The 17,916-nt window shown below is 42.2% G+C and overlaps 1 protein-coding gene across 1 annotated transcript in view; it reads right to left on the bottom strand.

The window, feature by feature from the left end:
• Nucleotides 1-7,392: 7,392 nt before the first annotated feature.
• Nucleotides 7,393-17,916, bottom strand: part of METTL25 (methyltransferase like 25) — a 43,113-nt gene continuing 32,589 nt past the window's right edge. Inside the window, exons 9-12 of the mRNA XM_070755770.1 lie at nt 16,379-16,472; nt 10,334-10,408; nt 8,958-9,029; nt 7,393-7,637 (exon numbers count right to left, since the gene is read on the bottom strand). Of these exons, the coding sequence (XP_070611871.1) occupies nt 7,551-7,637; nt 8,958-9,029; nt 10,334-10,408; nt 16,379-16,472 (328 nt within the window). The 3' untranslated portion in view covers nt 7,393-7,550. The remainder of the gene's footprint in view (nt 7,638-8,957; nt 9,030-10,333; nt 10,409-16,378; nt 16,473-17,916) is intronic.

Raw genomic sequence — 17,916 nt, 5'->3', positions numbered from 1 at the left:
GACTTAAAAGATCCCTCAAATAACTTCTGAAATAAGCGAAGTCTGGCAAGAAGTTCATACCTAGGATCTCAGCTTCTGCATCTCCCATGATTTACTTCAGAATTCAACATTAGATTTTTTTCTCCCTACAAAGGCTTAAAAAAGCAGGAATTTTAGACTAGGTCCCTCCAATATAGACAATTCAGAGGGGTAGCTAAATTATCTCATTATTTAGCTCCAAAATAAAAAAGACTTCCAGTTCTTAGAAATACGCTTGGAAATATTTTCAGGATCATTCTTTTCTTTTTACATTCATATTCATTTTCATCCATGAGCAAAATGATTATATTTCTAATTCTAAAGTGATGTTTGCAAATGGAGGGATGGAGAATAAAAATAAGGCAAAGAGGACATCTCGTAAAAATTGTTCTGCAGTTATCCCCTATCTATCCAAAGCCTACTAGGTTGTGACAATCTTTCTTCCTATGTAAGGCTATCATGATGCAAACTTAAGATTCTCCAATACACTGCTACAGAGAGTCCAATGTGGGTAATACAGTGGTCCCTCGATCATCGCGAGGGTTCCGTTCCAGGACCCCTCGCGATGATCGATTTGTCGCGAAGTAGCGGTGCGGAAGTAAAAACACCATCTGCGCATGCGCAGATGGTGTTTTTATTTCCACCGCAGCAGCGAGGAGCCGAAGATTGGGTTTCCCCGCCGCCTCGCTGCTGCTGCTTGTCCGCGCGCGTGCCGCCCGCCCCCCCCCCCCCCCGCGCTGTTGCTGGGGCCGCTTCTCAGCTGAGAAGCAGCCCTGGGGTTTCCCCCCGCGGCGCGCGTGCCGCCCGCCCCCCCACGCTGTTGCTGGGGCCGCTTCTCAGCTGAGAAGCGGCCCTGGGGTTTCCCCGCGCGCGCGCGTGCCGCCCGCCCCCCCACGCTGTTGCTGGGGCCGCTTCTCAGCTGAGAAGCAGCCCTGGGGTTTCCCCGCGCGCGCGCGTGCCGCCCGCCCCCCCCACGCTGTTGCTGGGGCCGCTTCTCAGCTGAGAAGCAGCCCTGGGGTTTCCCCCCCCGCGCGCGCGTGCCGCCCGCCCCCCGCGCTGTTGCTGGGGCCGCTTCTCAGCTGAGAAGCGGCCCTGGGGTTTCCCCGCGCGCAGCGCGTGCCGCCCGCCCCCCCACGCTGTTGCTGGGGCCGCTTCTCAGCTGAGAAGCAGCCCTGGGGTTTCCCCGCGCGCGCGCGCGTGCCGCCCGCCCCCCCACGCTGTTGCTGGGGCCGCTTCTCAGCTGAGAAGCAGCCCTGGGGTTTCCCCGCGCGCGCGCGCGTGCCGCCCGCCCCCCCACGCTGTTGCTGGGGCCGCTTCTCAGCTGAGAAGCAGCCCTGGGGTTTCCCCCGCGCGCGCGCGTGCCGCCCGCCCCCCCCACGCTGTTGCTGGGGCCGCTTCTCAGCTGAGAAGCAGCCCTGGGGTTTCCCCGCGCGCGCGCGCTGCCGCCCGCCCCCCCACGCTGTTGCTGGGGCCGCTTCTCAGCTGAGAAGCAGCCCTGGGGTTTCCCCCGCGCGCGCGCGTGCCGCCCGCCCCCCCCACGCTGTTGCTGGGGCCGCTTCTCAGCTGAGAAGCAGCCCTGGGGTTTCCCCCGCGCGCGCGCGTGCCGCCCGCCCCCCCCACGCTGTTGCTGGGGCCGCTTCTCAGCTGAGAAGCAGCCCTGGGGTTTCCCCCCCGCGCGCGCGTGCCGCCCGCCCCCCGCGCTGTTGCTGGGGCCGCTTCTCAGCTGAGAAGCGGCCCTGGGGTTTCCCCGCGCGTGTGCCGCCCACCCGCCCACGCCGTTGCTCGTGCCTTACCGGGGCAAGAGGGGGAAGACCCAGGGAAGCCTCTGCCCGGCGGGGAAACTCCACCATCTACGCATGCGTGGAAGGGCACGCATGCGCAGATGGTGGAGTTTACTTCCGGGTTGAAAACTCGCGATATAGCGTTTCGCGAAGATCGAGATCGCGAAACTCGAGGGACCACTGTACTTCAGTCTTATTGGTATTTACATATTAGTTAAGTCCACCCTCTAGTTGCCCCAATAGGTCAGTCTAAAAAACTCAGTCATGGTGCAGGGGCTATGAGTTTCTTGCTCTCTAAGGGCAATTGAGTTAGAATATTCTTTAACTCTATTAATGTTTATTTTCCCTTTACTTTTACAGGAAGAAGATAAGAATATGTTACCTTTCGTTGTACACCTGCGCCAAGTCCTCTGTGGACAAGATCCTCACTTTCATCCCTGTCAGGGCCACTACTCTCCGGAATATTCCGGAATATGTCAGGGAGTCACATAGGTTGGGTCCCTGTCCTCCGCGGTCACACCATAGCCTTGCGACCACCCATTCCCAAACAAAGTTTTTTCTAAGCCAGAGCTTTGGGGACTCCCTGGAACGCCCCCTTCCTGCCGCCGAGCTTCGCAGACAGGCAAGGAGAGAGGGAAGCAGAGAAGCAAGCAGGAAACGCTGTGGAGAGTGGCGGCATTCGCGTAGGCATCATATGGCCGTTGGAAAGGTCTCCCTGCATTCTCCTCAGGGCACCTGCCATTTTGGGGGCACTTGCAAACTGGCTTGATCATCTAGGCATCCGTAGGAAGTGCCCACCTTATTGGGGACAGGGGCTTAAATAGCGCCCGCCATTTTGGGCATCTCCTCATAGTGTCCACCATTTTGGGGGCATTTGTAGACCATAGGGTGCCACCCACCATTTTGGAAACTATAGACAATGTCCGGCATTTGAGGGGTGTGACCTTTGATTCACTTGTCACTTGTTAGGTGGTTGGGCAGCTCGCCATTTTACTCATCATTTCTGAGGCACTTCCACAGAGTGATTCTCCTGCGAGGCTCTATTCTTCCACTGTGAGTCTAGTTATAGAGATCATGGGTGAACAGCATCAGACTGCCCCATTGGAGGCCTGGGTTTCCATAATCTGGATTTCGGAGGACCTTGCCAAGATCAACATCAACCTGCTGGAGCTCAGGGCAGTCTTCCTGGCCCTGCAAGCATTTTTTCCACCTGGTGGAGGGTCGCCACATCCTTATCCTGATGGACAATATGGCAACCCATTCTTACATCAATCACCAGGGGGGAATGAGGTCAGGCTGACTCATGCAGGAAGCAGAGTTCACTGATCAAGTGGGCCGAGTCACTCCTGGTGTCCCTTCAGGCCAAACATATCTCGGGCGTGTCGAATGTCCAAACAGATTGGCTGAGCTGCTCAACAATCGACACCACGGAGTGGTGCCTGGCTCCAGAGATATTTTGGGAAATTACTCACTTATTTGGAACACCAATAGTAGACCTCTTGGCAATGCAAGAGAACACCCACTTGCTGAGGTTCTTGTCCCATTTCCAATCTCCAGGGGCAGAAGGAATCAATGCCTTGCAAAGCCCTTGGCCGAAGAGACTCCTATACGCATTCCTTCCTATGTGCCTCATTCTGAGAGTAGTGGCCAAGGAACAGGCAGGGATCTTACTAGTAGCTCCGTATTGGCCTTGGCACCCTTGGTTTGCAGATCTCATGGGCCTGTCAGTATTCCCCCCATGGTGTATCCCGAGTCACAGAATTTCCCTCAGTCAGGGATCGATGCTGCAATCGGATCCTCAGTGGTGGAAACTTGCCATGTGGCACTTGAGGGGGACCACTTGAGGCAAGCAGATCTCATCACAACCACGCAGGCATCCCGTCGCCCTTCCATGACTCGGATTTATCAGTCGACATGGGCAATCTATTGCAATTTCTGCAGGACGAGAACTTTGGATCCACAGAAATTCTATATGGTCCAGCTCCTTCAATTTTTACAGGTGGGGCTGGACAGGGGATTGGCGCCTAATACCTTGCGTAGGCAGGTAGCTGCTATAGCTACCATACTCAGACTGGATGGCTTCATATCCATTTTTCATCATCATGGATCAGGGATTTCCTCAAGGGGGCAACTAACCTTCATCCACCGACCATTCATCATGACCCTACCTGGAACCTTCAATTGGTTCTACAAGCCCTCATGGGTCCGCCGTTCAAACCTCTGAGACAAGTCACCTTTCGCTTCCTTTCCATCAAGACGGCCTTTTTGGTGGCCATCACGTCAGCTAGAAGGGTGTCTGAATTGTCTGCACTTTCTGTCCGTCCAGACCTTTGTCGTTTCCACCCAGGCAGGATTGTGCTACGTTTGGATCTGGCTTTCATTCCAAAACTTAACACCATGTTTCATAGATCGCAGGAGATCGTCTTACCAGACTTTTGCACCCACGGCACACATCCATCTGCGCTGAAATGGCACAAACTGGACGTCTGCAGGACGCTAAATATATAAGTTCATAGAACACAGCCCTTCAGGAGGACGGAGGCACTATTTGTGTCTTTCCATCCATCATTTAAGGGTTTCCACACAAACGCTCAGTCACTGGCTTAGAGCCTGAATTGTAGACACCTACAATGCATGCTTTCACCCACTATCCTCTGTAATTACTGCCCATTCCACATGCAGTGTGGCTGCTACAGTGGCATGGGCCACCCAATTATCTGTTGAAGACATTTGCAGAGCTGCAATGTGGGCAGCTCCGCCCATGTTTATTTGGCATTATCGCATTGACTCCTGTGCCTTGGCTGAGGTATCTTTTGGGAGACGAGTTTTACAAAGGGTGTGTGCTTCTCCATCACTCCTGGTCCAACCTTCCCGCCGAATTAAATAGAGTTTGGGCATATCCCACATTGGACTCTCTGTAGCAGTGCATTGGAGAAGTTCCGTTGAACCTACCTGAACGGTCTTTTCGATGCACTGCGAAGAGAGTCCAAACCCTCCCAGCAGTGGACCCAGGGGTGCTGTTTTGGTTTTGTTGTTGAGTTTGGGTTTCCCAGTTTGGGTTTTCCAGTTGCATTATGGCTAATAAAGTTATTGTTCTTTTATATCACGCCTTCGTTTTTTCTGACTGACCTATTGGGGCAGCTAGAGGGCGGGACTTAACTAATATTTACATTTTAACTCAGTCCCTACCAATAAGGCTGAAGTATTACCCACATTGGACTCTCCTCGCAGTGCATCGAGAAGACTGTTCAGGTAGGTTCAACAGTCCTGTTAGAAATAAGAGTAGGAGCATCAGGAAGAATTTAAAAAGCAAAGATGGTAGCTGTGGTCATGGGATCAAAGTCTGCACCCTTTTTTAAGAGAGTGACATATGCAATGTATACAAAGTGGATGCAAGGCTTTAATCATGCAACTGCAGCCATCATCCCACTCCTCCAACAGATGTCCATGAGTGAATGTTTCTCAGGAGAAGCTGAAATTCCAATTTTTGACAAAATTGGAATTATGATTACTTTTCTATCCATTGATATGCCATTTTCACCTTTTAACCAGCCAAAATAATCACAAATGTTATTTATTTATTTATTTATTTGTTTGTTTGTTTATTTATTATTTAGATTTGTATGCCGCCCCTCTCCGTGGACTCGGGGTGGCCCACAACAAGGCATAAACAAATCGTAATAAATCCAAATAAATTTAAATATTTTAAAAAGTTTTAAAAGAACCCCAATATACTAACAAGCACACACACAAACATACCATACATAAATTGTACATGCCCGGGGGAGATGTTTCAGTTCCCCCATGCCTGACGGCAAAGGTGGGTTTTAAGAACTTTACGGAAGGCAGGGAGAGTAGGGGCAGTTCTAATCTCCGGGGGAGTTGGTTCCAGAGAGTCGGGGCCGCCACAGAGAAGGCTCTTCCCCTGGGGCCCGCCAACCAACATTGTTTAGTTGACAGGACCCGGAGAAGGCCCACTCTGTGGATCCTAATTGGTCGCTGGGATTCGTGCGGCAGGAGGCGGTCCCGGAGGTATTCTGGTCCAATGCCATGAAGGGCTTTAAAGGTCATAACCAACACTTTGAATTGTGACCGGAAATTGATCGGCAGCCAGTGCAGACTGTGGAGTGATGGCGAAACATGGGCATACCTAGGTAAGCCCATGACTGCTCTCGCAGCTGCATTCTGCACGATCTGAAGTTTCCGAACACTTTTCAAAGGTAGCCCCATGTAGAGAGCGTTACAGTAGTCGAACCTCGAGGTGATGAGGGCATGAGTGACTGTGAGCAATGAGTCCCGGTCCAGATAGTGCCGCAACTGGTGCACCAGGCGAACCTGGGCAAACGCCCCCCTCGCCACAGCTGAAAAATGGTTCTCTAATGTGACCTGTGGATCGAGGAGGACGCCCAAGTTGCGGACCCTCTCCAAGGGGGTCAATAATTCCCCCCCAGGGTAATGGACGGACAGATGGAATTGTCCTTGGGAGGCAGAACCCACAGCCACTCCGTCTTATCCAGGTTGAGTTTGAGTCTGTTGACACCCATCCAGGCCCCAACAGCCTCCAGACACCGGCACATCACTTCCGCTGCTTCGTTGACTGGACATGGGGTGGAGATGTAAAGCTGGGTATCATCAGCGTACTGATGATACCTCACCCCATGCCCTCGGATGATCTCACCCAGAGGTTTCATGTAGATATTAAATAGCAGGGGGGAGAGGACCGACCCTTGAGGCACCCCACAAGGGAGAGACCTCGGAGTCGACCTCTGACCCCCCACTAACACCAACTGCAACCGGCCGGAGAGGTAGGAGGAGAACCACTGAAGAACAGTGCCCCCCACTCCCAACCCCTCCAGCCGGTGCAGAAGGATACCATGGTCGATGGTATCGAAAGCCGCTGAGAGGTCAAGGAGCACCAGGACAGAGGATAAACCTCTGTCCCGGGCCCGCCAGAGATCATCCATCAATGCGACCAAAGCAGTTTCCGTGTTGTAACCGGGTCTGAAACCCGACTGCTGGGGACCTAGATAATCGGCTTCTTCCAAGGACCATTGGAGCTGGAGCGCCACCACCTTCTCAACAACCTTCCCCATAAAGGGAAGGTTGGAGACTGGGCGATAGTTATTAAGTACGGCTGGGTCCAGGGAGGGCTTCTTGAGGAGGGGGCGCACGAGCGCCTCTTTATAGAGAGTTGGAAAAACTCCCCTCCCCAAGGAAGTGTTGGTAATCTCCTGGACCCAGCTCTGTGTCACCTCCCTGTTGGCCGAGACCAACCAGGAGGGACACGGATCCAGTAAATAGGTGGCGGAACTCACAGATCCAATGGCCTTGTCCACTTCATCAGGTGTCACCAGATCAAACTCTTCCCAGACAGGTGGACAAGTACGTGCCCCAGTCACCTCGAGTGACTCGTTGTCAGTTGACTCTGTTTCCCAATTGGAGTCGAGATCGGCCCGGATCTGAGCGATATTATCTTTTAAAAATTTGTTTGTTGAATTTTTATGAAGGTAAGGAATGTCTCTTCAGATATCTGTATATGGTCAAGATGGATTGTTACATATTATGTTCAGTTAATAATTTATACATCAGCACAAAGGATAAACTGTATTTTTATATTTCATTTGTCATAATACATTAGCAATAAAAATACACAAATAATGGAATTCTTAATCATATAAGATCGTTGTAAAATCGAAAACAAATTTACAATGTTTTTTTCCAAATTTTACTTCAACCTGCACGTGAAAAGTCTTATTTCTTCAAAGCCACAACTGCATAGCATCTGGGGGATTTTATGGGATCAAATAACTTTACCAGTCCAGACCAGGCAATGTTGTCCTGTAAAATAATATTTGATCAGAAAATATCAAAAAGATATTAGCTTGAAATTTACATTAAAATTTAAGGAAAAACCTGTGTTATAAAGAAAACAGAAGAAGAATCTTTTTCAAAAATGGCTACTTTTGGTGCTACAAGACTCGACTCTTTAGACGCAGAAGACTAACATGATTTTCCTATAACATAAATCTTGCATATGGAAAACCAAACTGAGGACTTAATACAATAGTAGCAGTATAAAACTATGTACTGAAAAAACAAATAACTTTTAATTTCAGTTTACCAAGTAGAACTTCAATATTCTCAGATGAGAGAAGAAATAAAAGCCTCTTATTCAGAATTAGAACCATTAGAATAAAAAAAAGTTACACTCCCTAAAATCTATTACAGATTTTTTTTCCTTCAGAACATTCTTTGTGACAAGGTTTAAAGACATTCTTGAGTGTGTGTTTAGTTAATAGAATTAAATCAGATTGTACCTTTTCTACATACATGTATCACACCTCCATTCAATTAAGTAATCAAATACTTTTATTACTTAGAAAACATAAGTTCATGCAACATATTTGAAGATTGTTAAAAAGAAAAGCAAAATCAGACAATCTCTGGAAAGGTCTAATGGTCACTATTCAAAATCTTAAATATTAAGATTGGTGTAAAAACCTTTATTGGTTTTGACTCAAACCAATGGAAAATATATATTTATATTTTGCTGGAATTAAATAATCACAAATCAAGTAGCATAAATCCCAGATAGTCATGAATCAAGTACAATGAATCTTAAGTCAAATTTATGTGCCACAAGTACAGTCTGTTATAGATCAATACTGGATTAATATTCAAGAAAGTATGTTTTTAACTCTAATCCTTAACTTAGAGCAATCAGTAATTCACAAAATAATTCTACAGCCACTTAGTAAAAATTATCTAGGATCCACAAAGTATAGAAATGTTTTTGAAACATAAATATAGATCCTTAAAAAAAAATAGTTACACAGAAGTCATTTACTGTTTCAAGCATTAATAATTAAGTTTTCTATGTAAGCAATATAATTTCAATATTATTACAGTTAAATTACTACAGTAATTTAACTGTAGTTTAAACTGCAGTTTAAACTACATAAAAACTTTATTACAGCAAATTTTCCCAAATTAAAAACAGTTGCTGGTAAATGATGGATATGAAAGATTGGACTTCAAAATGTTGGCAAACAGGCAAAAACAATTATTTGTTGTTGTTTTTAATATGAAGGAGAGAATCATTTTCTTCAAATACTTAAAAAAAAAACCTATATCATGGATAAATCCACAAAGACTTACTTGTTCTTTGAGATAGCAGAGACGATCTAGAAGTATCAATCCCTCTATGCAAGGCCCTAGAACAACTTTCAGCTGAAAATTGAAACACAACTGAATCACATTTCTAAAACATATACTCAAGAAGAAAGAAATACTACCTTCAACACAGATTTAGATTTCTTATTTAGATATTTGAAGGTAAACTCTCCTATGATCTCATTACTTCAAGGATATTAATTATTAGAAAAGTATGAATAAGTTCCAATCCAGTTCAAAATATTGATCTCATTTGGATTGTTAGGTAAAAGATATTATATTCCCAATTTGATTTGAAAAGTTTAGTTGACTGGGAGAGTCAACAGAATGAATTTTTCATCAAACCTCTCCAAAGGATGCTACACAGGATTTTCAAAGTGGCTAGGCCAAAACAATTTTAACTTCTATATTTGGTAAAGCAGGGTTTATCCATAATTATTAGCTATTTAACATAATCATGTAAATGTTTTACAATTATTTTGTGACTGCGCATCAAAAACATCTATAATATTTTTGTTTCAGGAAAATTTCTGAAATCGTTTTTGGCATTTATTGTTTTACCGCTGAACTACATTTTCCTACTTCTTCACCTCTCTCCAGCACAAATGCTTATATCTTAACACCCAGGCAATCCACGATCTCTCCATTTCAATCATTCCAATCATGGCCGGCCCAGCTAATGACAACAGCTGCTGGCCGAGAGCCTGGTGCCAGATCCATGGGGGTTTACAAGTCCCCCCAAATGAACAACTGGTTCCGCTCTTTTTCAACGCTCCTCCAGGGCGTATCTGGTTCCAATCCGGTTTCAGGTCTCCAAGCAGCTGGGATTTGGTGTTTCCCATGGAGTGCAGGAGATACCCATAGCACTGTGACATTGTCCATGCACCCTCTCTTACCAAAACTATTGAAGAACATGCAATATTTATCTTTAAAAACAAACTATGTATTATCTTGCCAATTCCATTTTATTGGAAATCTTTAAAAAAAAATAGTAGCATAATCTTGATCAAGGTCTATGAAAGGTATTAAATATGATATCTTTTACTTAGTACCTCTGAGGTGTAACTCAGCAAGAAAAAATTTAAGTGGCAGCAATTTTGCTCAAAGTTGAACAAAGTAATGTATTAAAAGGAGAAAAAAACATTCCAAACACTTATTTGACTAGCAAAAGAATTTTCATATATTCTCAATGAGTGTTAATATAATTTTGGAACAAAATATGCTCCTAGTTAAAGCTTATTTGCTTTGTTGCCTTCTTTACAGAAAACATCAAATACAAACTGACCTACTTCATCATAAAATGTTAGGACGAGTATTATTCATAACATGCTAGCAAAAATATCTCAATATTTCAATGTTACCATATTAAAAGCTTCCAGTTCATTCATTCTGTGCTTGTATTTTTCAAGGTATTCCAATACAAGGCTGTCTGAAATCTGCAACAGCAAGAATATTGATGAGGCAACTAACATTTGCCTGAGACATATGCTAATTTTTATAATTAAAACAGTTCAAAAATAAAACAATTATTTTACAATCAACATTTTCTAATTTATTATAATGGCTTCTCAAACTTTTTTCAAACACACATAATAATACATATTTAAAGTGTTCAAAACCAGCCTGGTTTTAGGATCCGAAAATATATATTGTATCAGTTCATGAAGACATTAACCTGTGAGCATTTTTAAAACATGCAGCAATTATTACAAATCAGTGCAACTTTATCAAGTCTTACCAGAATGTTCCCATGTCACTATTTTTTTTAAAAAAAGAAATCAGGTAATTTTCTGAATGTACAATGAACATAGTAATAGTAATTTATAAACTGAGTATGAAATAGTATAGCATGACTGTAAAAAAAGGAAATGCAATTTTAAGTCACATTAATAGAAACACAGTTTCTTAAATGCTTAAATCAACATCTGGCTAGCTTCCTTAGCCAGCACATTATTTTATCCCCTGGTTAGGGCTTTATTTGGAGAGAGTAACAATGAAAGAGCTTGCAAGCTGGGAACATCATTAACACCTGGAAAGAAATATTTGGAGCAAGTAGACCAATGGAAAAAAGCTTGAAAAGACTTAAGGCTTGGAAAACATTCTTTGCAGAGAATAATAATGAAAGAGCTTGCAAGCCAGTAAGAGCTGGGAAATATCCTAAGCACATGTTTAGGGCTGGAAAGAAACTTATTCGGACCAAGTTAGAGCAATGAAAAAAAGCCTGAAAAGCCTTAGAGCATGGAAAACATTTTTTGCAGAAACAATGAAAGAGCCTGCAAGGTAAGAGCAAGGAAGATCATTAACAGTTAGTTAGGGCTGGTGGGGGAGCTACATTCAGAGTAAAAGATGCACCTCTTTTAGGGAGGAAAAGGGTGTGTTTTATACTCCCAAAAATACAGTACATAGTTTTGAAACTCTTTTTCAATGAATAATTGAGATTCAAAACTTTAAAACTAAAAGCAAATAACATCAAACAAGAGGAAAACCTTCCACGCACCAATTCCACTCACTCCTTCTATAATTTTGTAAACAACCAACTTAAAGACTCAAAATCCATCCCATCCCTAAAAGGACCTAACGGTAATAACTGTAATGATGAAACTATTAAAGCCACTTTTAAAAACATTATTCAGCTCAGTCTTTGTAAACAGCAAGGGGTCATGCCCAATATTTCCTAGTCGTGCCAGAAATAATTACAACGATCAAACACAAATTGATTTTACAGAAATAAACATCTCTATCTATTGGACCTGATGGACTATGTGCTTACTTCTTAAAAAAGCTTTCCTCTGCCTTAGCAGAACTTGTAAGTATAATCTTTGAAATATCTTTCAAGACCACTCCTGCCCAACCTATGGTCATAGCCATGGTTATCCTTATCTTCAAAAAAGGAGACCCCAGCTTAGTTGAAAATAATAGACCAATCTCTTTATGTTGTGTCACCTGCAAATTATGGAATAAATCATAAACCAGTCTATTACCTTCTACTTAGAAAGAAGCAACAATTTGGTTTCAGGAAATATTTATCCGTAATCTGCAACCCCTACACTGCAAAAGCATATGGACCACATGACTCAATCAAAGCAAAGCAATTTACATAGACTTCTGTAACGCTTCTGATTCAGTGATGCACAACAAACTATTTCTAAAACTGCAATCCTATGACATTTCTGGCCCCCTACATAAAATGAATAACTGCATACTATCAAAGAGGCAACAAGTGATCAAAATGTTGAACGTTATATGAAATCCTGTACCTATTAACAGCAGAGTCCCCCCAAGGCAGCATTCTAGGGTTAACACTTTTTATACTTTAAATAAATAACCTTTGCAATCATATTAAAAGTAATAGTGTTCTCTTTGCTGACGATGTAAAACTATTCAACACTACTGACAATGCTGCTACCCTTCAAAAAGACATTGACTGTGTCAAAATGGTCAAACAAGTGGTCAGACAACTTGAAATCTCAACCAACAAATGCTCTTACACATTGGCAAAAATAATCAGAACACAAAATACAAGCTGGATGAATACAACCTTGTAAACAACCCTCACTCTGTTAAAGATCTTGGAGTACTCATCTCTAATGATCTAAGTGCCAGAGTCCACTATAACAACATTGCCAAAAAAGCATTAAGAATTGTTAACCTAATCTTGCATAGCTTCTTCTCTGGTAACTAGAGTATACAAAACTTTTGCTAGACCAATTCTCAAATACAGCTCATCTCTCTTGAATCTGCACTACATATCAAACATTAATACAATTGAGAATGTCCAGAGATATTTCACAAGAAGAGTCCACCACTCCTCCGTTTGCAACAGAATACTTTGTGCTACCAGACTTGGAATTTTGGGCTTAGACAATTTAGAACTACGCCACCTTAGGTATGACCTGAGTATAGCACATGAAATTATGTTACAATGTCCTACCCATCAATGGATACTTCAGTTTCAACTGCAACAATACCCAAGCACACAATTGATACAAACTTAAGGTAAATCCCTCCAAACTCGATAGCAGAAAATAGGACTCCAGCAACAGAGTGGTCAATGCCTGGAATACACTACCTGACTGTGGTTTCTTCCCCAAATCCCCAAAACATTAACCTTAGACTGTCTACTCTTGACCTTACCCCATTCCTAAGAGGTCTGTAAGGGGCATGCATAAACGTGCCAATGTGCCTACTGTCCCTGTCCCAATGTTGCTATGTACTCAAAATCATCTCATGTAAAAGTTTATACTTTTAGCGTAATCTTATATATGCTTAATAAAAATAAATAAATAAAAGAAATAAATAAAAAATAAGTCAAAAATGTGTGGCTGTTCCATCTCTAACTTTTAATTGGCACTGATTTTATTTGGAAATTATAATTTTAGCCAAATTTCTAGGTTAGAAGCAAATGATGGTTTATACCATCTATATTTTTGATATAACTGATCTGCTCAAACATGGACAGAAAACAAGTCACATAGGAAGGAAAGAACGTGATGACTGAATCCATTTTTCTTGGACATCCAAGAACTGTCCACTCTGCCTAAAGTAGCAGATTAAATTTCACAATGATCTTTTCATGCAACTATATAATACCTTCTGAAGAACTGAAGGAGAAGCTTGTATCTCCAAATTACTAAAACTTTAGAATATAAATATAAGGTTACATGCAGTTTTTATGAAGAAGTTGCCATAATATAGTTACATAAAAGAGGTCATCAACTCTTAATAGTGGAAAAAATACCAATAATAAAAGTCCATGCTTATTTGATCTTGAATGTTTATCTATCAGGGATTTATTCCTTCTTCCCTAACACCTTATTAAATTTTCAGTTTGCTTACTTTAAACTGAAGTCTGTAGTTTGTCAGATGATTCGTGTAGCTATTACAGCTGTTAAAACTGTCAGATTAAACTGAAATTTGGCATTGGGGTCATGAACATTGCATGTGAATTTATATTTAAAGTACAGTTATCCTTGAAATATTGCATAAATAAAAGATTTTACAACTATACTATCAGCCTTTCATAATCTCACTTGACAATGAAACTACATTGTCTTGTCCACAAATGCCTGATTTATTTTCAGTAAAAATACTTTTACTGAAACGCTTATCATAATTTAGATTATCTATTTGCATTAAAACTCAAACTAATAAGAAGCAGGCAAACCAAATTCTAAACAGCTGCAAATAATTTCATACTGAAGTTTTCTTGACAATAAGTTCCAGTGAATTTGACCAGGCTTATATCTGAGTAAACTATTGTTACAATTGCACCATTGCTACTGAAGATAATTTTATCAGCAAAACCTGATTTTTTTAATTTTAGTTGTTTCTCATTAATTAGTTCTAGTTCTATATGAATGTGCATATAAAATACTGTGCAGGACCCAGTTTCAATAAAGTAGACATATAGTAATTCCTGCTGAAAGGCCAATTTGTATTTTATATACTTATTAAAAGCCATTGTTGCTGCTGAATAAGAAGACAAATCAATGGAAGATTAAAACATTCTCTTCCCTGAGTTTTCATCTACCATATTTTTTGGAGTATAAGATGCAGCCCTTTCCTTCCTAAAAGAGGGTGGAAATCTCGCTGTGTCTTATACACCGAATAAAGCCATTTTTAGCCTCCCGAAGCCACGCCTCCATGTCCCACAATGGGCCTGTTTTTCACAAAAATGGGGGGTGCAGAGTGTTCGTGGGGGCTGGGGGAAGGAAAAAACACAAAATGGGTGAAAAATTGGCTGTTTTTTTCAAAAATGGGGGAAATTTTGCCTTCACCCAACCCCCAAGAGCACTTTGCAGGCTTACCAAACCCTCTGTGTGTCCCATTTTTGCAAAAAACAGAGTGCACAGAGGATTTGGGAGGCTTGCAGACTGCTCCTAGGGGTCGGGCAGGACAAAAACTATTTTTTCTTACTTACCTCCTTGAAATCTTGGTGTGTCTTATACACTGGTACATCTTATAGTCCGAAAAATACAGTATTCCCTGAATTTGAGATAGTTTAACATATAGTAGTGAACAGGTATGAAATATAAGAGTGTGTGACTATTTTAGTTATATGTATTTTGGCTAAATACTATGAGGCCAAAGATATATCAAGATATTTCATCATGGGCAAATGATAGAATTAATAGTAATTCTAAAGGAAAAAAAGGAAAGGTTGAAAGGATAGATCATCATTATTGGTCATATAGTAACTTGTCTCTCTGGCAAAAATGTTGGGGGTATTATACAATTCAAATAGGCTGTAAGATAGGCTATTGAGAAGTTAATAGCTATGGGCATATTATCATTCAGTGTGTTAGGGAAATGTGTACTGTAGTCTTAGAAGCAACATATTTATAAAGCTCAATGCAAAGATGAGATTGTGCTATCAACATGTACAGATAGATTATTCTAGATAGTTTAAATGGTAGGACAATCTATGTATAAAAAGAAGTCAAAATTATTTACAAATATTCTTTTTCACACAGTAGCTATATTTAAAATTTGCAATACCACAATACATTAAATCATTGCTAAAACAAATGTTGGTATCATAACTTGCTTCACGAACACTTATTCCAATATGTATATTTTGCATAGCCCTTTTTTTAGTAGATCATGTTTCATAACAGATTATGGTAGCAAAACTCATATTCACATTACAGGCTGCTAAACTAAAACAAACATAGAAATTTCCTGTTTTTTAATATATCATCAAATCTGTTTCTTGTTTACTACCGCTTATCAAGGTTAATTTACCTATTTTCTTGTATTTGATCAATTGACTAATCAATATGGTTTGCTATTATTACTGTTACTACTATTGTTTCCTTGTGATTTGCCAGAGAAGCGGAAAGACTTCAAACTGTATAAAAATATTGATAAATGCTTATTTAAATTTTCACTGAATTAGAATACATGTTGCACCGGTATGCGGTATGCAATGTCCCAACATTTTCTGTAATTGCTGTCCTAGCATCATTTATCCATGACATTTTAGTTTTTAATTACAGTAGATTAAATAGGGAAATATTTCTCAGATAAATGGCAATAGAAATAATACTAAGACAACCCGCTCTAAGCAGTTTACAGAGTCATCATATTGCCCCCAACAACCTAGGAAGGATGGAAGGCTGAATCAATCTTGAGCCATTGAGAGTTAAACTCCTGGTGTGAGCAGTGAGTTAGCCTACAGTACTGAATTCTAACCACTGTGCCACCATGGCTCTGATAAACCGTAAATATTAATCTGTTAGAATTTGGCAATGATTATTATATACAGTATAACTTAGATTTAATCATCAGCATTTACAAAACTGCACATTCTCCTTGATATCAGCATAATTTATATTAGCAAACAAATCACTGAAATAATCTGCAGTGTCCATTATATGAATTTCAATTTATAAGCAAATATTTACCTTTGATTCATCTAGTTCAAGCTTTTTCAAGGAAATTCTAACATAATCCAAAAATGAAGATGATTTAGAATATACTTTCCCAATATTACGGTCACTGAAATGACAAATTATTTCTTTTGTTATTTTTCTAACATCATACACAAAGAGACGCTCAGTCTATGAAGAACAATTCTGCACTCTTTTGAAGAAATGTCTTGGCTTATCTTCCTCAGCCTGGTTTACCAGAGATGTAATATGGACTGGTCTTTCTCTCTCCCTCTCTCTCTTTCTTTTTTTAAATCTCTCTCTCTCTTTAGTACCTGGCCAGTTCTGATAGGTCTGAAACAGATAATAGTATGAAATTCTGGAGAATCAATGCCATTTTCACTCTGTACAAGCTAGCTTCCTATCATTTTATCTGCTAGCCCAGGGGTATGCAAAGTTGGCTCTTCTATGACTTGTGGACTTCAACTCCCAGAATTCCTGAGCCAATCATGTTAACTCAGGAATTCTGGGAGTTGAAGTCCACATGTCATAGAATAGCCAACTTTGCTTACCCCTGTACAATTGTGCTGACAAAAGGACTGCAACATTGTATATACTAAAGGTATATATTAACACTACTGCAAATGTTATAGTGAAATTTAATTAAAAACAAAAATAGAAATGTATTTATTGTATGTACAGTAATTATATGACCTAAATGGAATGAAGATCATAAATGAGCTGTAAAATTTAAATGGTCAATAAGCAAGGACTCTCTGTATTCTAAAATACAATTCTCATTCTTCAGTGATAATGACCTATCTTACAACTTTACAGTTCAACCATGAGCCACATACAGTGGTACCTCAAGATACAAACCCCTCGTCTTACGAACAACCCGAGATACGAACCCGGGGTTCAGAAAATTTTTGCCTCTTCTTACGAACTTTTTTCATCTTACGAACGCCAAACCCGAACTTCCGGGTTCGGCGTTTGAAGCCCCGCAGCCCAGCTGTCACCTTTTAAAACAGCCGGGGGGCTTCCCAGCAGCCTCCCGGAAGCCGAAGCCGGAAGTTCGGGTTTGGCGTTCGGCTTCGGGAAGCTGCTGGGAAGCCCCCCGGCTGTTTTAAAGGTGACAGCCGGGCGGCGGGGCTTCTCGGCGGCGGCGGCAGGTTCGTAAGATGTAAAACGTTCGGGAGGCCGCTTTGGGTTTTTGGCTGGGAGGGAGGGCAGGAGGTCCGGCGCTGGGGGAGGGAGTCAGGAAGGTCCTCCTGCTCCCCCCTCCCAGTGAAAAACACAAAGACGGTCTGCCGCCGGAGACCCCTTTGTATTTTTGGCTGGGGGGGGGAAGTAGGAGGCGCAGGATCGGGCCGGCGGCGGGCGCGGGAAAAGGCAGCAGGTCTGGGACACCCCCCCCACCCCTGCACTTTGAATCCCGCCGCTTCTGCTGGATACGGGCGATGGGCGGGGCGAGCTGCCAAGCCCCTGGATTCCGCGCCGCTCGTCCCACCCACCGCCCGTATCCAGCAGAAGCTGCTGGATTCAAAGTGCTGGGGTGGTGGGGCTGTCGGGAC

The sequence above is a fragment of the Erythrolamprus reginae genome, chromosome 6 (genome assembly GCF_031021105.1).
Source record: "Erythrolamprus reginae isolate rEryReg1 chromosome 6, rEryReg1.hap1, whole genome shotgun sequence".
NCBI classification, from domain to species: Eukaryota; Metazoa; Chordata; class Lepidosauria; order Squamata; family Dipsadidae; genus Erythrolamprus; species Erythrolamprus reginae.
The sequence above is the reverse complement of the archived record's forward strand: the minus strand, read 5'-3'. Positions and strand labels throughout refer to the sequence as shown.